The 609-nt window shown below is 42.5% G+C and overlaps 1 protein-coding gene across 1 annotated transcript in view; it reads left to right on the top strand.

The window, feature by feature from the left end:
* The window catches only part of LOC104488864 (putative short-chain dehydrogenase/reductase family 42E member 2), a 10,008-nt gene that overhangs the window by 7,370 nt on the left and 2,029 nt on the right, over positions 1-609 (top strand). Inside the window, exon 8 of the mRNA XM_010130956.1 lies at positions 437-502. Coding sequence (XP_010129258.1) covers positions 437-502 — 66 coding nt within the window. The remainder of the gene's footprint in view (positions 1-436; positions 503-609) is intronic.

Here is a 609-nt window from a genome sequence, read left to right as displayed (position 1 = left end):
TCCTAAAAGGTAAAGAGGTAACCTACACCTTGGTTACACAGATGGAGTCTTACAGATTTTGGTGAGCGTTATCTCGACCGAGGGCAGAACACGTGCCACCACTTGGTGAGTATGTTAACAGCCAAGGCAGGTATGGCACCACTGCCAGTGCGTTTGGTAACCTCTGCGTGGCCAGTGTAGCCGCTCTGTATGGGCACGTCTGTAATAATTTATACCACAGCGTGTTAATCACAGAAACAACTTGTCCACTGTTTTCACTGCACACGTTAGTGCAGCTCATTGAAACACACGTAGATAGTTTGTTGTCTTGTAGGTACCTCCATGCGTATTTTATATTGCTGACATTTTTAAGCTATTCATAAGGAGTGAGACAAAAAGAAGTCACTATACGTGCAGCATTATTTTTACTGACTTGTCTATTCTACCTCTTTAACAGAGTGGCCAGGTGTATTTCATTAACGATGGCGAAGAATTCAACCTTTTTGAATGGTTAACTCCACTTGTACGTGCAATATATACGGTATCTCCAAACACATTAATTTCTTTGACCGTAGACAACTCCAGTTTCTGTATGCATGTTACATTCGGTGTGTTTGCTTTGGGTGCGAG

Source organism: Buceros rhinoceros, unplaced genomic scaffold (assembly GCF_000710305.1).
Source record: "Buceros rhinoceros silvestris isolate BGI_N320 unplaced genomic scaffold, ASM71030v1 scaffold3342, whole genome shotgun sequence".
In the NCBI taxonomy this organism is placed as follows: Eukaryota; Metazoa; Chordata; class Aves; order Bucerotiformes; family Bucerotidae; genus Buceros; species Buceros rhinoceros.
This window is presented reverse-complemented; position numbering and strand designations above follow the sequence as displayed.